Source organism: Coregonus lavaretus (assembly GCF_964263955.1).
Source record: "Coregonus lavaretus genome assembly, contig: HAP1_SCAFFOLD_424, whole genome shotgun sequence".
NCBI lineage: Eukaryota > Metazoa > Chordata > Actinopteri > Salmoniformes > Salmonidae > Coregonus > Coregonus lavaretus.
In genome coordinates this window covers 216745-237479 of record NW_028166348.1, presented here as the reverse complement: position 1 = coordinate 237479, position 20735 = coordinate 216745, and the positions used below count along the sequence as shown (strand labels likewise).

Here is a 20735-nt window from a genome sequence, read left to right as displayed (position 1 = left end):
TCCTCCAGCATCTTCACAAGGTCCTTTGCTGTTGTTTTGGGATTGATTTGCACTTTTCGCACCAAAGTATGTTATTCTCTAGGAGACAGAACGCGTCTCCTTCCTGAGCGATATGACGGCTGTATGGTCCCATGGTGTTTATACTTGCGTACTATTGTTTGTACAGATGAACGTGGTACCTTCAGGCGTTTGGAAATTGCTCCCAAGGATGAACCAGACTTGTGGAGGTCTACAATTTTTTTTCTGAGGTCTTGGCTGATTTCTGTTGATTTTCCCATGATGTCAAGCAAAGAGGCACTGAGTTTGAAGGTAGGCCTTGAAATACATCCACAGGTACACCTCCAATTGACTCAAATGATGTCACTTAGCCTATCAGAAGCTTCTAAAGCCATGACATCATTTTCTGGTATTTTCCAAGCTGTTTAAAGGCACAGTCAACTTAGTGTATGTAAACCTCTGACCCACTGGAATTGTGACACAGTGAATTATAAGTGAAATAATCTGTCTGTAAACAATCGTTGGAAAAATGACTTGTGTCACGCACAAAGTAGATGTCCTAACCGACTTGGCAAAACTATAGTTTGTTAACAAGAAAGTATATGTAAACTTCCGACTTCAACTGTAGAATCGCAGGTAGCAAAGGAGGTGTAGTACTATGCTTTACTGACCTGTATCTTCTCCACTTCCTCTTTGCATTCTCTCTTCAGCTGCAGGAGGATTGCCTGGTGTTCTGGAAGACAGAGAGACAGCTCATCAACAAACGAGAACAAAACTATCACAACTGAACCACAGTAAGTTTCTGCTGTATTCTACTTCTCAAATGGTCACCATTCCTAATCACACTTAAGCCATTTATAGATGTATCTGTTTGTTGGATAATCCTGGCATGTGTGTTTTCTTGGTAGGATAAACAGCTGGTGCTTAGGCGTGTTTTTAGGAGTGTGTGCACAAGGAGTGGCCCCTGCCAAAACACACACACACATCTGATGTGTTTTCTGAGGCATAAGAATTTAAGAAGTGAATGGAATAGTTCCTGCCACCACTGTACACACAGCCCTGTCCCAAAACACTGCCCATGTGACATTAGTCATCTAGAGACAAGGCAGAAGCCTGCTGCTGTGGACAGTAACAGGGACAGGGTGGAGTATTTACCTTACCATTAGACCATGGTATTGTACATGTACCACAGAGCAAACATTGACTCTCTCTCTCTCTCTCTCTCTCTCTCTCTCTCTCTCTCTCTCTCTCTCTCTCTCTCTCTCTCTCTCTCTCTCTCTCTCTCTCTCTCTCTCTCTCTCTCTCTCTCTCTCTCTCTCTCTCTCTCTCTCTCTCTCTCTCTCTCTCTCTCTCTCTCTCTCTCTCTCTCTCTCTCTCTCTCTCTCTCTCATACTATATCCCACAGAGCTCAGTTAGTCACAGCAAGGAGCTGGCCTGGCTGGCTGCATGGGTCGCACGGGTCAAGGCCTAGGGTTGAATCCTGACTTGAGATCTGTACATAGAACTACAATCTCTCTTTGACATCATTAAATAAGTGATATAATCAGAGGTATCTCACACACATATCCACATACCTCAAGCTACTGTAATGTTCCAGCCATAGCGAATATGTGTTTTTCTAAAAATAGATTACCTGCTTCTGTGTATTTCAGCCCAACCTTCTCCTCCTTAGTCGGGGGCCAGATGGCCTGCAGACGGCCTGGGGTGGACCGGTCCTCTCCATCACCTGGGGTCCACGCCTCCGACTGGGGGGGATGACAGCAACATAACATTAGGAAGATATTAAAAAGTCATTCTTAAATCAGGCATAGAGCACTCACTACAGACGTCACTGAGTAATGAAATGCCTGCATGGCATTCACTAATATAATCAGTATGTGTACACTGTGATTTTATATTTTAGTCATTTAGCAGACGCTCTTATCCAGAGCGACTTACAGTTAGTGAGTGCATACATTTTTTTTTTCATACTGGCCCCCCGTGGGAATCGAACCCACAACCCTGCCATTGCAAACGCCATGCTCTACCAACTGAGCTACACGAGACACGTAAGTCGCTTTGGATAAAAGTGACATTATTGTCAAAGAGATACAGCAAAACACATGATAGAGAGTAGGCAAAGAAAGAGCTAGATAACACAACACAGATGCATACTTTTGAGTCAGTGAGGTTTTTCTTTTCAGGAGTCTTGGAGGTTCTCTCAAAGATCCAGGCTTTCCTCTTCACTGCCTCCTGGTCCTCCCTGTCTCCCTCTCTCCTCAGGGGCCTGGGGATGAAGAAGGCCTTGAAGGCATCGAACGCCACCTCCGCACTGGAGGGAGGAGGCTTCTGAGGTTCTAAAGGTTCTGATGGTTCTAGTGTCTCTGAAGGTTCTGAAGATTCCGGAGGCTCTATCACAGACAGAACTTCAGTCTTCTCTTTCTCTGTGTCCTGGTCTGTCTCTTTCTCTTCTCCTGTTTTCTGCCCTTCTCCTCCCTCTTCCTGTTCTGTCTTCTCCTTCTCCTCCATCCCATCTTCAGGTTCGACTCTGACTCCTTCGGTCTCGTCTGAGGGCTCTGACTCCTTCCTGTCCTCTCCTGTAGACTCCCGCCTGTCCTCTCCTGTAAACTCCCTCCTCTCCTCTCCTGTAGACTCCCTCCTCTCCTCTCCTGTAGAATCCCTCCTGTCCTCTCCTGTAGACTCCCTCATGTCCTCTCCTGTAGACTCCTCTGTCTTACTGTTGACATCCTTCTCCAGGTTCAGGAACTGGGAGAGCTGGTCCAAGAAGCTCCCCTGCCTCCTGCGAGCTGTCTTCAGCTTTCTCCTCACAAGCTTGTCCACACCCAGGCCTGATGGGGATGGTGTTCTGATCTTGCCCAATATGTCCTGATCCGGCCCTTTCGCCTCCTTCTTTGGGATCCTCAGACCACTGAACAAGGCAGGCAGCTGGAGGGGCTTGTCCACTGGGGAACCGCGGGAGAAGGTGGCTCTGGTGGAGGTAGTGCCAGGAGGAGGGCCAATGGTTGGACCTGGGGTTAAGGCTGGGAGCCCATCCTGGGGACTGGCTGGTGCTGGGGTTGGGGCTCCATCCTGGGGACTGGCTGGTGCTGGGGTTGGGGCTCCATCCTGGGGACTGGCTGGTGCTGGGGTTGGGGCTCCATCCTGGGGACTGGCTGGTGCTGGGGTTGGGGCTCCATCCTGGGGACTGGCTGGGGTTGGGTCTCCATCCTGGGGACTGGCTGGTGCTGGGGTTGGGGCTCCATCCTGGGGACTGGCTGGTGCTGGGGTTGGGGCTCCATCCTGGGGACTGGCTGGTGCTGGGGTTGGGGGTCCATCCTGGGGACTGGCTGGTGCTGGGGTTGGGGCTCCATCCTGGGGACTGGCTGGGGTTGGGGCTCCATCCTGGGGACTGGCTGGTGCTGGGGTTGGGGCTCCATCCTGGGGGCTGGCTGGTGCTGGGGTTGGGGCTCCATCCAGGGGGCTGCAGGGCTGAGAGGACTGGGCTGTAGACTGGGCTGTGATCTCAGACTCAGAAGCAGATGCGTGAGGGAGTTCCTCGGCCAGTGCATTAACAGTCTCCCCAGACTCTAACAGGCTCTCAGTTTCAGCCTCTCCACTCTCTAACAGGCTCTCAGTTTCAGCCTCTCCAGCTTCTAACAGGCTCTCAGTTTCAGCGTCTCCAGCCTCTAACAGGCTCTCAGTTTCAGCCTCTCCAGCTTCTAACAGGCCCTCAGTTTCAGCGTCTCCAGCCTCTAACAGGCTCTCAGTTTCAGCCTCTCCAGCTTCTAACAGGCTCTCAGTTTCAGCCCCTCCAGCCTCTAAAAGGCTCTCAGTTTCAACCCCTCCAGCCTCTAACAGGCTCTCAGTTTCAGAGGCTGTATGCTGCTGGTCATCAGATATAGGCTCAGTCCTGGTCATGGTTATCACCAGCTTTCTGGTGTTTGAAGGTAGCCGTGTACTAGTGCCAGGTTCCATTACTGCAGATGGGTTAGCAAGGTCTCTGGCTACAACATCAGCAGCAGGTAAGTCTTTGCTGTCAGCAGGTGAGTCTTGGTTATCATATGTACATGTTTCCTGATAACTTCTTGGATTGGTTTCACTGTCTGTTAACCAGGCCAGCCTGTTGTAGTTGTCTGTCGACACCTCTGTGTTCTTCGTCTCCTTGACTTTGTCTTCATCATGATTGTTTGTGACCATATCTTGATGACGGTTGTCTGTTGACACACACTGACTTTGCTGGTCTGTTGATTCCAACTTGTCTGTACTGGGACAGTCAGTTCTCATGTCCTGATTGGCTCTGTCTGTGGTATTCTGTGTGTCTATAGGCTCCTCCATACTGCAGTTCTCTGAAGACCAACTGTTCCTATGTTTGTTTATCGTCACTCTCTGTTCAATAGGGTCAGTTGACCCACTATATCCTTGTAAGTGGGACGGCCTTTCTGAAATGCAGTCATCTGATTGGTCTGTTGACTCATCATATATACTTAAATGAGACTTCTTCTCTGAAATTATGTCTTCTGATTGGACAAGACAGTTGCTGTTTGCATCCTCTTCCTTCTCTGAGTCCATGTTCCTCGGTTCTACAGTCCTCTGGCCCAGAGTTTCATTCATGCTGTCATGTTGCACAACTGTGGTGGTGGTGGTGGTGGTGGATTCTCCATTCTTCTGCACCACACCTACTGCACTTGAATCCCTTCCTTCTGTCCTCTCATTTCCATTGACTTCATCAACTTCCTGACTGCTGTAGACGTTCCCGGGAGAAGTGTCGGGGGAAGTGTCTGTCTTGCTCTCGTCTGAGAGATTCCGGAAGAACTTCAGGACCTCCGTCTTGCCGTCAGGCCGCTGGGACTCTGACCTGTCTGGGTGAGTAAAGACGGTGGAGAATCTGTCAAGGAACGAGTTGGAAGAGGCCTTCCCCTGAGCAGCATCAGTGTTGCCGTTAGTGTTCACTCCGTTCATGGTTGAGCTCTTTATCAAATGCAGGTTTAAATCATCTAAAAATAAATCACAACTAATATGATTCAGGTCCAAATCACAGCCAGTGATCTCCCCACATACCGTTCAGTTTAATGCGTGTAATGTACTTTAATCTGTCTCCAATCCAGGTAATGCTGTGTTGGTCCAACACAATACGGCCTTTCAGTGTTGATGGGAAATAATACATCTATACACCTCCAGAAACACACACTGCCTCTGCTCCATTGGGAAAATAACTTGACAAATAAGAAAAAGGCATCTCAAACAAAATGAAAACTGACGTTCCTCTTTTTGTAGCCACTGTAACAGTTGATGGAAGTTTGAGTAGTTATATTCTTTGATAAATCCTCCAAACGTTGAAGGTTTTAATGGGGATACCCACATGCTGAGCACCAAAATGTTTTGTGGGGAAGAAACATCAGCATGGAAAAAGTAGCCAGAAACAGTATTTAGTCATGCAGTGAGTCATGCAGTGAGTTAGTTACCAGTACTTTTTGCAACACATTCAAAAAGTGCTGGAAAAAAGGCAATGCTCCAAAGAGAGTTGAGCTCTATTATTCACCAGTCTCATCTTCTACTTCTCTGTTCAGATCCCTCTGTCTTCTGTTCAGATCCCTCTGTCTTCTGTTCAGATCCCTCTGTCTTCTGTTCAGATCCCTTTGTCTTCTGTTCAGATCCCTCTGTCTTCTGTTCAGATCCCTGTCTTCTGTTCAAACCCCTGTCTTCTGTTCAGATCCCTCTATCTTCTGTTCAGATCCCTCTGTCTTCTGTCGTTAGAGAGAAACATAATAAGTGAAAGTAGGTAGTCTTTTGGTCTGGTCCTCTTCTCCTCCAACTATTCAGCCTCTCCTTCCCTATTCACCGAAGACAATCTGCTTCTGTCGTAGACTGCAGCAGACTTCTTCCTCCTCCAACTATCCAGCTTCTTCTTCTCTCCTCACTGAAGACACTCGGGCTCAGCAGTAGCACCACCGTAACAGACTGTGACTGACTACACCCTGAGAGTTCCACTTTGGAGTTATACTCTGGTGTCCACCCAGACCACAGCACAGCACAGCACAGCACACCACACCCAGACTGACAGATGGTAAATGGGAGACAGTACACTTCTTCAAGAGCTGAGCTCTATAGCAGTAGCCTATAGTGACGTGGAAGTCTCCGTCTCCACTCAGTTCTGACCCCGCCTATACGTCTTACTATTTAAATCCATAGAAAGTTGGTCTTGTTTTCTCACATGTCAAATTTTTTTTTTTGGGGGGGGGGGGGGGTGGATCCCCATTGGCTTTTGCAGAAGCAGCAGCTACTCTTCCTGGGGTCCACAAAAAAAAAACACAAAACCTGGCAAGTAACAAAACACACATACATACACTGACAGACAAGGACAGTCACACACATTTAAAATACGATATACCAACGATGCAACTATACAGGTCAAAATAATGGTAAAGGTGAATTGGAAAGAGTAAGAGGAAATAGATACATTTACAGTATTATACGCAATCAATTACAATGTACATATTATGACAGTCCGTTGTGTTTCAAATGGCTAGTGTATTTGCATGGCTATCTACAGATCAGACACCACCCTTGTATGTGTTTAATTTGGCGGCTATCACTGCATGTTGCAAGAGAGAGAAGGACAAATTCATACAGTATCACAGAAAGTGAAACCATTGATATAACTTGAGACTTACAGGGTTGAGACTTACAGTACTCCATATGATACGGACGGGATTTAATCACAAAGCCTGATCTTAGTAGGCCTATGGCCAATGACTTAAGTCTTAATGCACTTTCCTATTGCATTGCCATGTAATGGTTACCAGGGTGGGCTATTGGGGCTCTCGAGCATGGACCTGTTTATGTAGGAGAAATGTAACCAGATAATCCTGTAGCAAATAGCATTAGGATAGAATTAGAGAGAAATAAATGCAAATTATCCAGCTCACTGGTTCAAATCCAATGCCAGGGGATAATGTATAGTGTAGGTAAAAATTATATATAATATTTATCATGAATTCAGAATCTTCAGAATATGTTTTTTTTTTATATATATTTGCTAAAGAAAACCCCTAAGGAAATCTATCAGAAACTCTACATTATGTAATACCTGTACAGTGCATTCGGAAAGTATTCAGACCCCTTGACTTTTTCCACATTTTGCTACGTTACAGCCTTTTTCTAAAATGGATTAAATAAAGAAAATGTACTCATCAATCTACACACAATACCCCATAATGACAAAGCAAAAACAGGTTTTTAGAAATGTTCGCAAATTTATTCAAAATAAAAAAACACAAATAACTTATTTACATTAGTATTCAGACCCTTTGCTATGAGACTCCAAATTGAGCTCAGGTGGATCCTGTTTCATTTGATCATCCTTGAGATGTTTCTACTTGATTGGAGTCAACCTGTGGTAAATTAAGTTGATTGGACATGATTTGGAAAGGTACACACCTGTCTATATAAGGTCACAGAGTTGACAGTGCATGTCAGAGCAAAAACAAAGCCATGATGTCGAAGGAATTGTCCGTAAAGCTCAGAGACAGGATTGTGTCGAGACACAGATCTGCGGAAGGGTACCAAAGCATTTCTGCAGCATTGAAGGTCCCCAAGAACACAGTGGTCTCCATCATTCTTACATGGAAGAAGTTTGGAACCACCAAGAGTCTTCCTAGAGCTGGCCACCTGGCCAAACTAAGCAGGGGAGAGGGCCTTGGTCAGTGAGGTGACCAAGAACCCGATGGTCACTCTGACAGAGCTCCAGAGTTCGTATGTGGAGATGGGAGAAACTTCCAGAAGGACAACCATCTCTGCAGCACTCCACCAATCAGGCCTTTATGGTAGAGTGGCCAGATGGAATCCACTCCTCAGTAAAAGGCACATGACAGCCCGCTTGGAGTTTGCTAAAAGGCACCTAAAGGACTCTCTGGTCTGATGAAACCAAGATTAAACTGAATGCCAAGCGTCACGTCTGGAGGAAACCTGGAACCCATCCCTACGGTGATGCATGGTGGTGACAGCATCATGCTGTGGGGATGTTCTTCAGTGGCAGGGACTGGGAGACTAGTCAGGATTGAGGGAAAGATTAACGGAGCAAAGTACTGAGAGATCCTTGATGAAAACCTGCTCCAGAGTGCTCAGGACCTCAGACTGGCGCGAAGGTTCACCTTTCCAACAGGACAACGACCAAGACAGCACACAGCCAAGACAACGCAGGAGTGGCTTCGGGACAAGTCTCTGAATGTCCTTGAGTGGCCCAGCCAGAGCCTGGACTTGAACATCTCCAATACACTTCCTTATAAATCCACGCACCGAATCAGCGTATACGTCTATATTATTCTCAGAGGCTACCCGGAATATATCCCAGTCCGCGTGATCAAAACAATCTTGAAGCATGGATTCCGATTGGTCAGACCAGATTTGAATAGTCCTAAGCACGGGTGCTTCCTGTTTGAGTTTCTGCCTATAGGAAGGGAGGAGCGAAATGGAGTCGTGGTCAGATTTGCTGAAAGGAGGGCGGGGGAGGGCCTTGTGTGCATAGCGGAAATTAGTATAACAGTGTTTTTCCAGAGCTACAGTCAATATGCTGATAGAATTTAGGTAGCCTTTTTCTCAAATTTGCTTTGTTAAAATCCCCAGCTACAATAAATGCAGCCTCAGGATATATGGTTTCCAGTTTGCATAAAGTCTAGTGAAGTTCCTTGAGGGCCGTCGTGGTATCGGCTTGAGGGGGGGTAATATGGTCAGCATTTGATTGTGAGGAATTCAGGTGAACAAAAATGACTTGAGTTCCTGTATATTGTTACAATTACACCATGAGTCGCTAGTCATCCACATCGACGGGACAGCAGTGGAGAAGGTGGAACGTTTTAAGTTCCCCGGCGTACATATCACCGACAAACTGAAATGGTCCACCGACACAGACAGTGTGGTGAAGAAGGCGCAACAGCGTCTCTTCAACCTCAGGAGGCTGATGAAATTTGGCCTGTCACCTAAAACCCTCACAAACTTTTACAGATGCACAATTGACAGCATTCTGTTGGGCTGTATCACCGCCTGGTACGGCAACTGCACCGCCCACAACCGCAGGGCTCTCCAGAGGGTGGTGTGGTCTGCACAACGCATCCCCCGGGGCAAACTACCTGCCCTCCAGGACACCTACAGCACCCGATGTCACAGGAAGGCCAAAAAGATAATCAAGGACAACTACCACCCGAGCCACTGCCTGTTCACCCCGCTATCATCCAGAAGGCGAGCTCAGTACAGGTGCATCAAAGCTGGGACCGAGAGACTGAAAAACAGCTTCTATCTCAAGGCCATCAGACTGTTAAACAGCCATCACTAGCACAGAGAGGCTGCTGCCTACATACAGACTTGAAAATGACTGCCGACTTTAATAAATGGAACACTAGTCACTTTAATAATGGCACCTTAATAATGTTTACATATCTTGCATTACCCATCTCATATGTACTGTATATACTGTATTCTATACTATCTATTGCATCTTAGCCTATGCCACTCTGATAATGACATTGCTCATCCATATATTTATATATTCTTATTCCATTCTCTTACTTAAATTTGTGTGTATTAGGTTTTTGTTGTGTAAAGAGACTTAGGAATGGGACGCTGCTAGGCCATGTGTGATGCACAGGACTGTATTTGTAGCGTAGCGTCATACCCAAGAAGACTCAAGGCTGTAATTGCTGCCAAAGGTGCTTCAACAAAGTACTGAGTAAAGGGTCTGAATACTTATGTAAATGTAATATTTCCGTGTTTTATTTTCAATACATTTGCAAAAAAATCTAAAAAACAGTTTTTGCTTTGTCATTTTGGGGTATTGTGTGTAGATTGATGAGGGGAAAAAACAATTTAATACATTTTAGAGTAACGTAACAAAATTTGGAAAAAGTCAAGGGGTCTAAATACTTTCCGAATGCACTGTATATCATAACTTGGAGATGATTCCTATGGAAGCTTAGCACACAGTCAAGTGAATGTACTCTCTAAGGCTTTCAAACTCTGCCCACCAATGAAGTGGACTTCAGTCAGTGGACAGGTGTATTTCTGAGGATTAAGGGGCTTTCAATGAGCTATTAAGGGGTTAAGTTGGAGGAGGAGGTTAATGGTTTCACTGTGTCAGTATGTTTGAATGTGAAGAGTAGATGCAGAGGTTCCTACAAGTCACTCTAGACCACATAGGCCCTTTTAAAACATATAATAACCCCTTGATCAAATCAAACCAAACACTTTTACAAAACATGTATTATGAAAGTGTTATCAATCCAAAAAGTTGATAATGGTGTTATAGTAGAACATTTTGTGCACTATGAATGACCACTGATCTAGAGAAAAGTTAACACAGACGTGTCCAATAAGAGGTGAACAGGATTTTAGATGTGACAGGTGCAGAGCAGGCCCCTTCCCCACCCCCCACCCGCAAGCTGCTTAAACAGCCAGGCAAGGTGCCTGTCAAAGGATAGCAGGCAAACAGCTAGTGGGCAGCAGAAATCCACTCAACACACACATGCGCAGACACACACTGTGCATTCAGACAAAGCATCTATAAATCCCTTTGGTTAAGTAATAGCTGAAAAACAAAAACAATTCTACAACAACAAATACAGTCCTGTGCATCACACAGGGCCTAGCAGTGCATCACACAGGGCCTCTCTTTACACAAAATAAATCATAATAATACAAAATAAAGCATTATACCTGGATGCTTTAAGTAAAGTGTGTCTGAAATGTCTAAGACGTCAGAACAACTCACTCGCTGTGGGGAGAAAGGCAAGTCGCTGGTGATGTCATCTTCCAGTGGTGTGATCCTGAGGAAGTCGACGTGTTTGGGGCGAGAGGGGCGGGTCAGGGACCGGCAGTACGACAGAGAATCCTCCACCTCTCTCTGCCAGATCTCCTCCTGTCTCGTCAGGGCCTCGTCTGGGGAGAGAAACAGGACAGTCGAAACGTTGCATTAAATAAAACCGTTGGGAGCATTCAATAATGTGTGGGTTTCTTCCATGACTTTACTTTTTGTACCCTACACCTACAAGTGACTGGATGTATGTATACCACTTGTAACTTACACACAAGACATCACAGAGAGTTCAACCTAAGCAGGTAGACCTAACCACCGATACAGGATGGTTGAGGTCAATTCAGTTTCAATTCAGTGAATACAGAAAGTGAATTGAAATTCAATGAATGAATGGAGAAATCCAGAATGCAGAAACTCTTGATCTGAGTAGGTAGAAATGTGTATTTGTGTGATGTACTTAACAAGCCCAGTTCCAACTTCCATTACAGTAAAGCGTCTTTACAGTTTGCCTAGGGATGACATCACCAGTTACATTAAAACTACAGCACAGCTTCAACATAAGGCCACATGTTTCCCTAAATTTCCCCAAGCATTGTCTGTGTATAATGACAAGGGCATTCCCATTGAATGGTTCTGTTTCAGGTTGAGCTGTGGCACCACCTTCAGAAATAGGAGAGGAATTGCTGCCAATGTAATTATCAGACACTAACAGATGGACTACATGAACTCAATGCTCCAGCCAATAAAACAGATGGACTACATGAACTCAATGCTCCAGCCAATAAAACAGATGGACTACATGAACTCAATGCTCCAGCCAATAAAACAGATGGACTACATGAACTCAATGCTCCAGCCAATAAAACAGCTGGACTACATGAACTCAATGCTCCAGCCAATAAAACAGCTGGACTACATGAACTCAATGCTCCAGCCCATAAAACAGATGGGCTACATGAACTCAATGCTCCAGCCCATAAAACAGATGGGCTACATGAACTCAATGCTCCAGCCCATAAAACAGATGGGCTACATGAACGAGAGAGAGAGAGAGAGAGAGAGAGAGAGAGAGAGAGAGAGAGAGAGAGAGAGAGAGAGAGAGAAAGAGACAGAGAGACAGAGACAGAGAGAGCAACACAGAGAGACAGAAACAGAGACAGAGACAGAGAGACAGAGAGAGAGACAGACAGAGAGAGAGAGAGAGACAGAGAGAGAGAGAGAGAGAGAGAGAGAGAGAGAGAGAGAGAGAGAGAGAGAGAGAGAGAGAGACATGTACTAGTCTGTGGTGACCTAAATGCCGGAACTGGAAGAGAACCTGACACCCTCAGCACACAGGGGGACAAACACCTACCTGGAGGTGACAGCATTCCCTCCCCCATATGCCCCCCTAGGCACAACTACGACAACATAACCAACAAAATCGGGTCACAACTCCTGCAGCTCTGTCGCACACTGGGTGTGTACATAGTCAATGGCAGGCTTCGAGGGGACTCCTACGGTAGGTACACCTATAGCTCATCTCTTGGCAGTAGTACTGTAGACTACTTTATCACTGACCTCAACCCAGAGTCTCTCAGAGCGTTCACAGTCAGCCAATTGACACCCCTATCAGATCACAGCAAAATCACAGTCTACTTGAACAGAGCAATACTCAATCATGAGGCATCAAAGCCAAAGGAACTGAATAATATTAAGATATGCTATAGATGGAAAGGAAATAGTGTGGAAACCTACCAAAAAACAATTAGGCAACAACAAATTAAATCCCTTTTAGACAACTTCCTGGACAAAATGTTCCACTGTAATAGTGAAGGTGTAAACTTGGCAGTAGAAAACCTAAACAGTATATTTGACCTCTCAGATTCCCTATCAAATCTAAAAATGTCAAACAGAAAACCAAAGAAAATGAACAACAATGACAAATGGTTTGATGAAGAATGCAAAAACCTAAGAAAGAAATTGAGAAACCTAACCAACCAAAAACATTGAGACCCAGAAAACCTGAGCCTACACCTTCACTATGGTGAATCACTAAAACAATACAGAAATACACTACGGAAAAAGTAGGAACAGCACATCAGAAATCAGCTCAATCTAATTGAAGAATCCATAGACTCTAACCACTTCTGGGGAAATTGGAAAACACTAAACAAACAACAACACGAAGAGTTATCTATCCAAAACGGAGATGTATGGGTAAACCACTTCACCAATCATTTTGGCCCTGTAACAAATAACAAACAGCAAAAACATATACATGACCAAATACAAATCTTAAAATCAACTATTAAAGACTACCAGAACCCACTGGATTCTCCAATAACATTGAATGAACTACAGGACAAAATACAAACCCTCCAACACAAAAAGGCCTGTGGGGTTGATGGTATCCTCAATGAAATGATCAAATATACAGACCACAAATTCCAATTGGCTATACTTAAAACTTTAACATCATCCTTAGCTCTGGCATGTTCCCCAATATTTGGAACCAAGGACTGATCACCCCAATCCACAAAAGTGGAGACAAATTTTACCCCAATAACTACCGTGGGTTATGGGTCAACAACAACCTTGGGAAAATCCTCTTCATTATCATTAACAGCAGACTCTTACATTTCCTCAGTGAAAACAATGTACTGAGCAAATGTCAACTTGGCTTTTTACCAAATTACCGTACGACAGACCACGTATTCACCCTGCACACCCTAATTGACAAACGAACAAACCAAAACAAAGGCAAAGTCTTCTCATGCTTTGTTGATTTCAAAAAAGCTTTTCATTCAATTTGTCATGAGGGACTGCTATACAAATTAATGGAAAGTGGGGTTGGGGGAAAAACATACGACATTATAAAATCCATGTACACAAACAACAAGTGTGCGGTTAAAATTGGCAAAAAACACACACATTTCTTTCCACAGGGCCGTGGGGTGAGACAGGGATGCAGTTTAAGCCCCACCCTCTTCAACATATATATCAACGAATTGGCGAGGGCACTAGAACAGTCTGCAGCACCCGGTCTCACCCTACTAGAATCTGAAGTCAAATGTCTTCTGTTTGCTGACGATCTGGTGCTTCTGTCACCAACCAAGGAGGGCCTACAGCAGCACCTAGATCTTCTGCACAGATTCTGTCAGACCTGGGCCCTGACAGTAAATCTCAGTAAGACAAAAATAATGGTGTTCCAAAAAAGGTCCAGTTGCCAGGACCACAAATACAAATTCCATCTAGACACCGTTGCCCTAGAGCACACAAAAAACTATACATACCTCGGCCTAAACATCAGCGCCACAGGTAACTTCCACAAAGCTGTGAACGATCTGAGAGACAAGGCAAGAAGGGCCTTCTATGCCATCAAAAGGAACATAAAATTTGACATACCAATTAGGATCTGGCTAAAAATACTTGAATCAGTTATAGAACCCATTGCCCTTTATGGTTCTGAGGTCTGGGGTCCGCTCACCAACCAATAATTCACAAAATGGGACAAACACCAAATTGAGACTCTGCATGCAGAATTCTGCAAAAACATCCTCCGTGTACAACGTAAAACACCAAATAATGCATGCAGAGCAGAATTAGGCCAATACCCGCTAATTATCAAAATCCAGAAAAGAGCCGTTAAATTCTATAACCACTTAAAAGGAAGCAATTCCCAAACCTTCCATAACAAAGCCATCACCTACAGAGAGATGAAACTGGAGAAGAGCCCCCTAAGCAAGCTGGTCTTGGGGCTCTGTTCACAAACACAAACAGACCCCACAGAGCCCCAGGACAGCAACATAATTAGACCCAACCAAATCATGAGAAAACAAAAATATAATTACTTGACACATTGGAAAGAATTAACAAAAAAACAGAGCAAACTAGAATGCTATTTGGCCCTAAACAGAGAGTACACAGTGGCAGAATACCTGACCACTGTGACTGACCCAAACTTAAGGAAAGCTTTGACTATGTACAGACTCAGTGAGCAGAGCCTTGCTATTGAGAAAGACCGCCGTAGGCAGACCTGGCTCTCAAGAGAAGACAGGCTATGTGCACACTGCCCACAAAATGAGGTGGAAACGGAGCTGCACTTCCTAACCTCCTGCCAAATGTATGACCATATGAGAGACACTATTTCCCTCAGATTACACAGATCCACAAAGAATACGAAAACAAACCCAATTTTGATAAACTCCCATATCTATTGGGTGAAAAACCACAGTGTGCAATCACAGCAGCAATATTTGTGACCTGTTGCCACAAGAAAAGGACAACCAGTGAAGAACAAACACCATTGTAAATACAACCCATATTTATGTTTATTTATTTTCCCTTTTGCACTTCAACCATTTGCACATTGTTACAACACTGTATATAGCCATAATATGACATTTGAAATGTCTCTATTCCTTTGGAACTTTTATGAGTTTGACTGTTTAATGTTTATTTTTAATTGTTTATTTCACTTTTGTTTATTATCTATTTCACTTGCTTTGGCAATGTTAACATGCCAATAAATCCCTTTGCATTTAATTTAATTGACAGAGAGAGAGACAGTGACTGAGAGAGAGACAAGGAGAGACAGAGAGAGAGACAGCGAGAGAGAGAGAGAGAGAGAGAGAGAGAGAGAGAGAGAGAGAGAGAGAGATAGAGAGATAGAGAGAGAGAAAGAGAGAAAGAGAGAAAGAGAGAGAGAGAGAGAGAGAGAGAGAGAGAGAGAGAGAGAGAGAGAGAGAGAGAGAGAGACAGAGAGAGACACACACTAGTCCTTAATCCTGGACCTTGGGTCAACTCCAGGTCACTGCACATCCAACCATGGCTGATAACTTCCCAGGGAGCCCTGGCAGGTGCGCTCCCCATGCTAGAACACACACACACAAACAGACACAAGGGTGCCTCTGGTGCACTAAACATGGGTAGAGAGGATGTATGGTAGTCTGGGAATGATGATGGCCCCATGATGGTTTTCAAGAGTTTACAGCCTCAAAGGGAGTGTGATAAATTGGGAAGTACAAATGGTCAACATCTGTGTGTGTGTGTGTGTGTGTGTGTGTGTGTGTGTGTGTGTGTGTGCGTGTGCGTGAGTGCGTGTGCGAGTGTGCGAGTGTGCGCGTGTGCACGTGTGTGTCTGTGTGTGTGTGTGTGTGTGTGTGTGTGTGTGTGTGTGTGTGTGTGTGTGTGTGTGTGTGTGTGTGTGTGTGTGTGCGTGTGCGTGAGTGCGTGTGCGTGTGCGTGTGCGTGTGCGTGTGGCCCCAAGCAGTCTTGGCCCCTAGCAGTCACCTGACTATAGAGAAAGCAGAGTGGTTGAGGCAGAAACAGCAGACAGACAGACTGGAGTCTTAGATCACTAAACGATGTGTAAACCTGACTGTCAGAACTTGGCTAGAACATCCCAGGGCTCTGTCTGCATGTCCACTTATTCACCCCACTGGGCAGAAGAAACTTGTACTGTTGTTGTGTGTTTAAGGGTCAGTTAACATGTGCAGCTCAGTACACATCCTCAGCTGCATAACACAATGAGTCTTCATCCATTCTACGCAGTCTCTTTCCCCTTCCTGTAAGCTCCTTTCTCTTGTTATCATTTGGACATGTTCAAATACACAAGGTGAGCACTCACCTGAAAACAGCACAGAGGACGGACTGGAAACACCGGGCTCAGTCCAAATGGAGTTGCCTTGGCTCTGGTTGTCACTCTGGTTCTGATTCTTCTTCTGGTTCTGCTCATTCAGCCTCAGGTCCAGCCACGCCACCCTCTTCCTGGCCCCCTTCTTGTCAGCTATCCCTCCTCTCTCCCTACTCCCACCCTGCAGGACCAGACAGCCCAGGTCTGAGTTCTTTCTCCTCCTCTCCTCCTCCTCCTCCTCCTCCTCCTCCCTCATTCTGTCTTTGTCTTCTTGTCTTTCCCCAGGCTGCTGGGAGAGGGAGCGAGGCAGGGGACAGTGGCTAAGATGAGGGCTGGACACCTGGGAGGACAGAGGGGACAGGATGTGGGACATGCTGTTAAAGCTATTGGAGGTCTGCAGGGATGAGGTGCAATCCAAGACGGCTGAGAGAGACGGCTTCCATTCTCTCATAGGGTCAAAGGCCATGGTGTTGTCATTGGAGAGGTCAGTGGGTTCCAATGATGATTCTGAAGTGGTTTGCTTTAAGTTGAAGTTCCAGGTAGTTTCTCTGAACTCTTCTCTACACCTCATTGACTCCCAGTCCTCGTCCTCCCCTAGACCCTCCATCCTCAGGGCTCTCCGCAGGCTCTGGCTCAGCGCCTCACCCAGGGCACGGAGCTCCTCGACTGGGAGAGGATCTTCCCGAGTGGGCCCCCAATCCTGGAGCTCTGGTTGGGGCTGGAGAAAGGGCTGGGTTTGGACAGAGGGTTCTGGCAGTTGTTGTGGCTGGGGCTGAAGAAAGTGTGGTGGCTGGACAGAGCACTGCAGCTGGGGCTGGAGAGAGGGTGGTGGCTGGACAGAGCACTGCAGCTGGGGCTGGAGAGAGGGTGGTGGCTGGACAGAGCACTGCAGCTGGGGCTGGAGAGAGGGTGGTGGCTGGACAGAGCACTGCAGCTGGGGCTGGAGAGAGGGTGGTGGCTGGACAGAGCACTGCAGCTGGGGCTGGAGAGAGGGTGGTGGCTGGACAGAGCACTGCAGCTGGGGCTGGAGAGAGGGTGGTGGCTGGACAGCACTGCAGCTGGGGCTGGAGAGAGGGTGGTGACTGGACAGAGCACTGCAGCTGGGGCTGGAGAGAGGGTGGTGGCTGGACAGAGCACTGCAGCTGGGGCTGGAGAGAGGGTGGTGGCTGGACAGAGCACTGCAGCTGGGGCTGGAGAGAGGATGGTGACTGGACAGAGCACTGCAGCTGGGGCTGGAGAGAGGGTGGTGGCTGGACAGAGCACTGCAGCTGGGGCTGGAGAGAGGGTGGTGGCTGGACAGAGCACTGCAGCTGGGGCTGGAGAGAGGGTGGTGGCTGGACAGAGCACTGCAGCTGGGGCTGGAGAGAGGGTGGTGGCTGGACAGAGCACTGCAGCTGGGGCTGGAGAGAGGGTGGTGGCTGGACAGAGCACTGCCGCTGGGGCTGGAGAGAGGGTGGTGACTGGACAGAGCACTGCAGCTGGGGCTGGAGAGAGCATTCAGGTTTTGTCTCTAACACTGACTCTTCTTCAGACACACACTCATCTGGCTTAGAGGTAAGCAGTCCAAAAACACCCCCCTCTCTCTCCTCCTTGATCCAGTCAGCGCTGGTGAGACTGACCCTCTGTATGATCCCCTCCACCTCTTCAATCTTCCCCATCACCCTCCATGCTGCATCCCTCCTCGCCCTCTCTATCTCCTCACACCGCTGCTGGGCTGACCTCTTTTCCTCCACCCTCTCCATCCTCCACCCCTTCTCCGCTCTACCTCCCTCCTGGCTGGGGCTCAGACCCTGGGTGGTCCCCCCTTCTGGAGACTGCCTGGTGCTGTCCTGGGAATCCTCTACCTCTTGAGATTTAGACGGGAAGGGGGAGGTGTTACACAATTCATTGTCATACTCTGAGAGCTCCGTATCTGAGTCAATATGAACAGGCTCTTCTTTCAGAGTTAGAACCTCTCGGGGCATGCGATAACGATAATGGTACTCAAATGGGAGAACTTTGTTTGGAGAATGAGGGCGGTTCTCAGAGAGTAGAACCCCTATGAGGGAGTCCAGAACAGCGCTGGATGGACTGGTGCATGGCCTCTTTGTCCCCCATGTCAAGGTATCCCTCTTGTCCCTCTCCCTCTCCCTCTCCCTCTCCCTCTCCCTCTCTCCTCCAATGACAGTGTCACTCTTCTCCGTCTTCGCTCTCTCTCTTCCTTCCATGACCTTGAAGTTGGAGATCCCGCCAGAAGGATAGGCTGACCTCGGCTCCACTGCACCCCACTGAAGGTTCTCCTCAGCTGGGGGAGCACTCATCATCCACAGCCTCTTCAGCCTCCTTTTCCTGGAGGTCTGTGGGGTCCCAGGGGACAGGGTGAGGGTGTGCTGGAGGCTACTGATGCCGCTCAGCCCCTCAGTGCTCCTCCTCCTGGTTGCCTGGTGGTCTAGTGGGGATCTGGGGGAACAGCCATCCCGGTTCTCTGAGGAGCCCAGGTGCCTGAGCTTCCCTCCCTGGTTCCCCATCCCAACCCTGGCCTTGCACTCTGAGCAGAGAGGTAAGAGGTGGAAGTCAGCCAACCATTGGAGCTCAGAGTCTGACGACGACGAAGAAGCAACCGCCTGGATGTCCTCCTCAAAACTCTGTTTCTGTTTTTTAAACCCATGTTCTTCTGACTGACCCCTCTGCACAGTCTCTGCTAGCTCCTCCTCTAGTAGATGGTGGGGAATGATTGGTTGACCCCTATGAGAGGCGGGGGTCTTGTGGGTGGAACCACCAGAACCGCTGTGGATGGGTTTAGGGAGGAACGGCCTCACAGAGATCCACTCCCTGACGGGCTGGTACAGATGCAAGGTGCTGTGGGTCCCTTCCATGAGAACTTCAGCTGTAGTCAACATACAGTATGTAGACTGGGTGAAAAGAGACTTGAGTGTCTGACCAATACAGTCTAGCTCATCGGTGGACTTTCTTCTGTTTGCCTTGGACTGGTTTTCTCCTAATATGAAAAGAGATGGTTATATATTAGGATATCTTTCTGGCAAACTGAAAATGTTATAGCTGCCGAATATATGCTTATAAATGGCTTGAGTTGTGAACCATTTTCTTCAGGCAAGGTAGATGAGTGGATTAGCATGGAATACAAGAGTGCACATTCATGAACAAGAAAAAGATTTTATGTAACCCTAAAACTTTTTTGAAGAGCATGTGAGTGGAGTTGAGTGGTTGGAAATCCTGCTCGTCGCTCATGGTGTGATGCTCGCGCACCGTCAGGCGCTCCACGTCCTTTTCTACCGCTCGGCTAAAAACTGCCCCACGCTCACATGAAAAAAAAAAACTTCAAAGCTCCAAATTCGCGCCATTCATTAAAATCACAATTTAACCAACGCCCATCTATTTTTGTGACTACCTGGACCTACCAATTGTTTTTTTAAGTATTGAAACCAAACCATATGGATTTGAATGAAAAGCATTTGAATAAACATGAAAAGGTGAATGTAAGAAGCGAACTTCATTTCAAATAAGCTACATGTCGTATTAAACAGCATATAAACACTCTAAATAGGTCAGGAGCCTAAGAAGGAAAGAAAATTAATTATTGAAATAAATACATTGTGAAGCATTTTCCAGTGCTACTCAATAGACTGGTAGGGACATAAAGAGTTCAGTATTTAAACAACATTTAGTTGGATTAAATCATTATAGTCTATAAATTGCGCAATATAGGTTGTGACTTGTTTAGAATTAAATACAAATTAAACAAAAAATTACTTATTAGTGCCTTTGAATTCATTTCTAGAATTCATTTTTAGAAACATGAGTTTAGCCAGTCTGTGGCTTCAGGCTCATGCGATGGTGCCTGGAGAGCAGGCCAGCTGCGGAGAATATCCTCTCCACACCGGCAGAGCCGCTTCCTGGAGAGCAGGCCAGCTGCGGAGAATATCCTCTCCACACCGGCAGAGACACTGGGGATGCTGAACACCCTTTTGGCCACTCTTGACAGGCTGGGCAGAGATGTAGAGTGGTTTTTTAATTTTTCTATAGGTAGGCCTAAAGGTTTTTAGGCTAAAATAACCCAATCAAAACGGAAAGCTCCTTGAATGTGGGAATATGCCAGGCCTATTGGGACAAACTCATTTATGGCCTATTGTATAGATAATAGAACGAAATTCAAGGAAACGTACATTTAAGAGATCTGATTTTTTGTTTATAAATACTTTGCTACAGTGGCACACTTAGTTATCTACCCACTTTGTTCCTTTCTTTTAGCATGTGCACGTAGCATGCTTTCGGGATACGTGTATTTTCAGATTCCACAATGATTCTTTAGTTGTGGACACTACATCACCACACTCCCTCTCT

At 46.5% G+C, this 20735-nt stretch overlaps 1 protein-coding gene across 1 annotated transcript in view; it reads right to left on the bottom strand.

Moving 5' to 3' along the window:
- Nucleotides 1-19249, bottom strand: part of LOC311114846 (uncharacterized protein) — a gene marked incomplete at both ends in the record, with an annotated part of 60927 nt that extends 41678 nt beyond the window's left edge. The window contains 8 exons of the mRNA XM_084190073.1: nt 669-730; nt 1631-1742; nt 2152-4944; nt 10736-10902; nt 16389-16575; nt 16735-17872; nt 17916-18390; nt 18568-19249. Coding sequence (XP_084046199.1) covers nt 669-730; nt 1631-1742; nt 2152-4944; nt 10736-10902; nt 16389-16575; nt 16735-17872; nt 17916-18390; nt 18568-19249 — 5616 coding nt within the window. The remainder of the gene's footprint in view (nt 1-668; nt 731-1630; nt 1743-2151; nt 4945-10735; nt 10903-16388; nt 16576-16734; nt 17873-17915; nt 18391-18567) is intronic.
- Between the last annotated feature and the right edge of the window lie 1486 nt (nt 19250-20735).